The sequence below is a fragment of the Thunnus maccoyii genome, chromosome 5 (genome assembly GCF_910596095.1).
Source record: "Thunnus maccoyii chromosome 5, fThuMac1.1, whole genome shotgun sequence".
Taxonomy (NCBI): domain Eukaryota; kingdom Metazoa; phylum Chordata; class Actinopteri; order Scombriformes; family Scombridae; genus Thunnus; species Thunnus maccoyii.
Window position 1 is genome coordinate 16911857 of NC_056537.1, and position 2415 is coordinate 16914271.

At 45.4% G+C, this 2415-nt stretch overlaps 1 protein-coding gene across 1 annotated transcript; it reads right to left on the reverse strand.

The window, feature by feature from the left end:
* Positions 1 to 230: 230 nt before the first annotated feature.
* On the reverse strand, positions 231 to 1862 carry c2cd4a (C2 calcium dependent domain containing 4A). Its single transcript, XM_042412589.1, has 2 exons — positions 1740 to 1862; positions 231 to 1605 (listed from the first exon to the last, which is right to left on the reverse strand). Exon 2 carries the CDS (start codon positions 1576 to 1578, stop codon positions 232 to 234), a length of 1347 nt encoding a protein of 448 aa, XP_042268523.1. The 5' UTR covers positions 1579 to 1605; positions 1740 to 1862; the 3' UTR covers position 231.
* Positions 1863 to 2415: the final 553 nt, after the last annotated feature.

The window sequence follows — 2415 nt, forward strand, 5'->3', positions numbered from 1 at the left end:
AAAAATGAATACTGAGAAAACTGGATGAACTATTCCTGTAATTCTGCACAGACACAATTTATGGCAATATAGTGTACCCACACAGGCATCAAGTCTTAAGATAAAATGTAATAAAGACAGACAACTTCAGTATTTTCCATAATTTAATTCATTATAAAATCTCTTTTTACAATACAAAAATGGAAATAAATAATTTCATACATAAATAAACAGATAAGGAAGTACTCAGGTTTATAATGTCACAATGCTAGAAAGAGGCAAATCACAATCACCTAGGAGATAGTCTCTTTTCAGGGTGGACATTTTGTTCACCACTTTAAAGCGAAGGGACCGCTGGCTGAGGTCTTCCTCTGAGATACCATCAAAGAAGAAATCCTCATTGAAGATCGGATTACGGCTCTTTCTGATGACTGTGCTGCGTTGCTTCTGGACTTTCCCAGGAACCAGAGAGAGGCTGACACTGCAGTTGATAATCTTGGGGTCTACAGATAGAGGATAGAGGCCCTCAGTACTTATCAGGCGAACGCGTAGTCTTTGGTTATCCGGGCAGTACTCTGCTGAGAGTCTCAGGCTGCCGTCTTTCCCTATGGGTACCATTCTTTCCTTCATTACCCTCTCTCTGTGCAGAGTCAAGTCCATGGGGAAGATGGTGGGTGGCGCCAGGCTGTAGCTGCTGGGCAGGCCTTCAGCTAACCCCTCTGATGCCCTCCTCATGACATTTGGGCTGTTGTCTGTGGAGCTGCCTTCATCTGTGGATAGGGAATTGTTCCTGGACACCATTGCCTTCCTCATGTTCCTTGACAACAGCAGTTCATGGCTCAGCGCTTTGAAGAGGGAAGACTTGGCAGGGCACCTGGTCAGCAGGGGCGAGCTGAAAGGAGAGGATTCAGTAGAGGAAGTCGTATCACTGTCCAGAGTGGCCTGCCAGTTCAGGGTGTAGCCTCTCGGGGAAAGCTTGGAGGTGAGGGTGTTAAGGCTGAAAGATGAAGGGGAGGAGGAGGGGGAGGTAGAAGGGGACACTTTGGAGCACATGCTGGATCGACTCCTGGGCAGCAGCAGCGGAGAGGAGCCAGGATCCGAGTGGAAGAGAGATTCTTTCCTCCTGGTGTGGGGACTCTCCAGTAAGGTGCAAAAACCGTAGCAGGTCTGGGCTTTGGCCAGGTGTGGAAGGGACAAAGCAGCCTGGCTCTGGGGATCTGCATTGGTCGTCTCCTCGTCACTGCAGCCATCATAGGGGCTCTCATCCACACTCTCCACCTGGATAATGTGTGGGTTGAGTGGCTCATGGCGTGTCACTTCTGTTTCAGGGCTAGCCCTCTCACAGGGAGACACCTTGATAGCACGTGCAGCTCGGCTGTGCTCCATAATCTTAGTCTCCTGCAGGGATGGGATTGTTGGGGGGATACAGAACTCTGGGATGTTGTCAGGGGTGATGACATTCGGACAGAGGGAAATCCTTTTGGGTTTGTCAGCTTTTTCTCCAAAGATGATGTCGCCAATTTTAAAGCTGAATTCTGCTGATGGGATAGGCAGGTTAGAGCTCTCCATTGACACGAGGATCTTCTCCACCACCCACATGGGTACTCTGGTAGAAATTTGGAAACTCTGTAAAATCAAAAGGGTATACTTATGAATTGCTGCACTGTATCCTGAAATCAAACACACAAATGCAAAAGTCTATAAAACTAAATTATTCCATAATATGTAATATCACTAACTTTGCAGCAAGATTTTCTTACCTTATATTATGAAAATATGGATAATCCACAAGATTTTCCTGGACAGGATAGACCGACAGCTCCAGTTAAAAGATCAAGGTGTTTATGAGAAATCCTGAGGCTCTCTTGACAGCAGATGGAGGTTCTCTCTTGTCAAGACCAGCACATCTGTGGCAGTTTGAGAGACGTAGGCAGTTTAAATTAAGCAGGAAACCAATGAATCTAACACACGCCCCCTGTGCTGCTCTAACAGGATCCTCCCTTTCTCCTTGGCCACTTGTTCCCATGGAAATATCCCAACCACAACAGAGCTCAATGCCCCTGTAGTAGTCGCCGTACTTTTCATAAAGATAAGCTCACTACTTTGAAACGTGAACAGTTGTTTTTAAACAGTTGGCAGGCTTTTAATTCACGGGTTTGTTTTTCCATTTATTTAAATTCTATGGTGTGTCCTAGTTCTGCGAGAATAAACAAGGTGATCTGATAAGATTGATTCTGAACTATTTTAGTATCTTTGAAGTGCCACTGACCTTTAGTGGCTTTAGTGGCTGGCCTCTGGTAGCTTTACCAAGTTTAAAAGAGCTACATGTCAATTGCAGTGCAAACAATGGCTAATACCTTGCAGCTGAAGTCCTTATTGGTTGAAACATCCAGTAGGGATTTTGTTAATTCGTTGAGGTTATAATGTTTCCTCAGA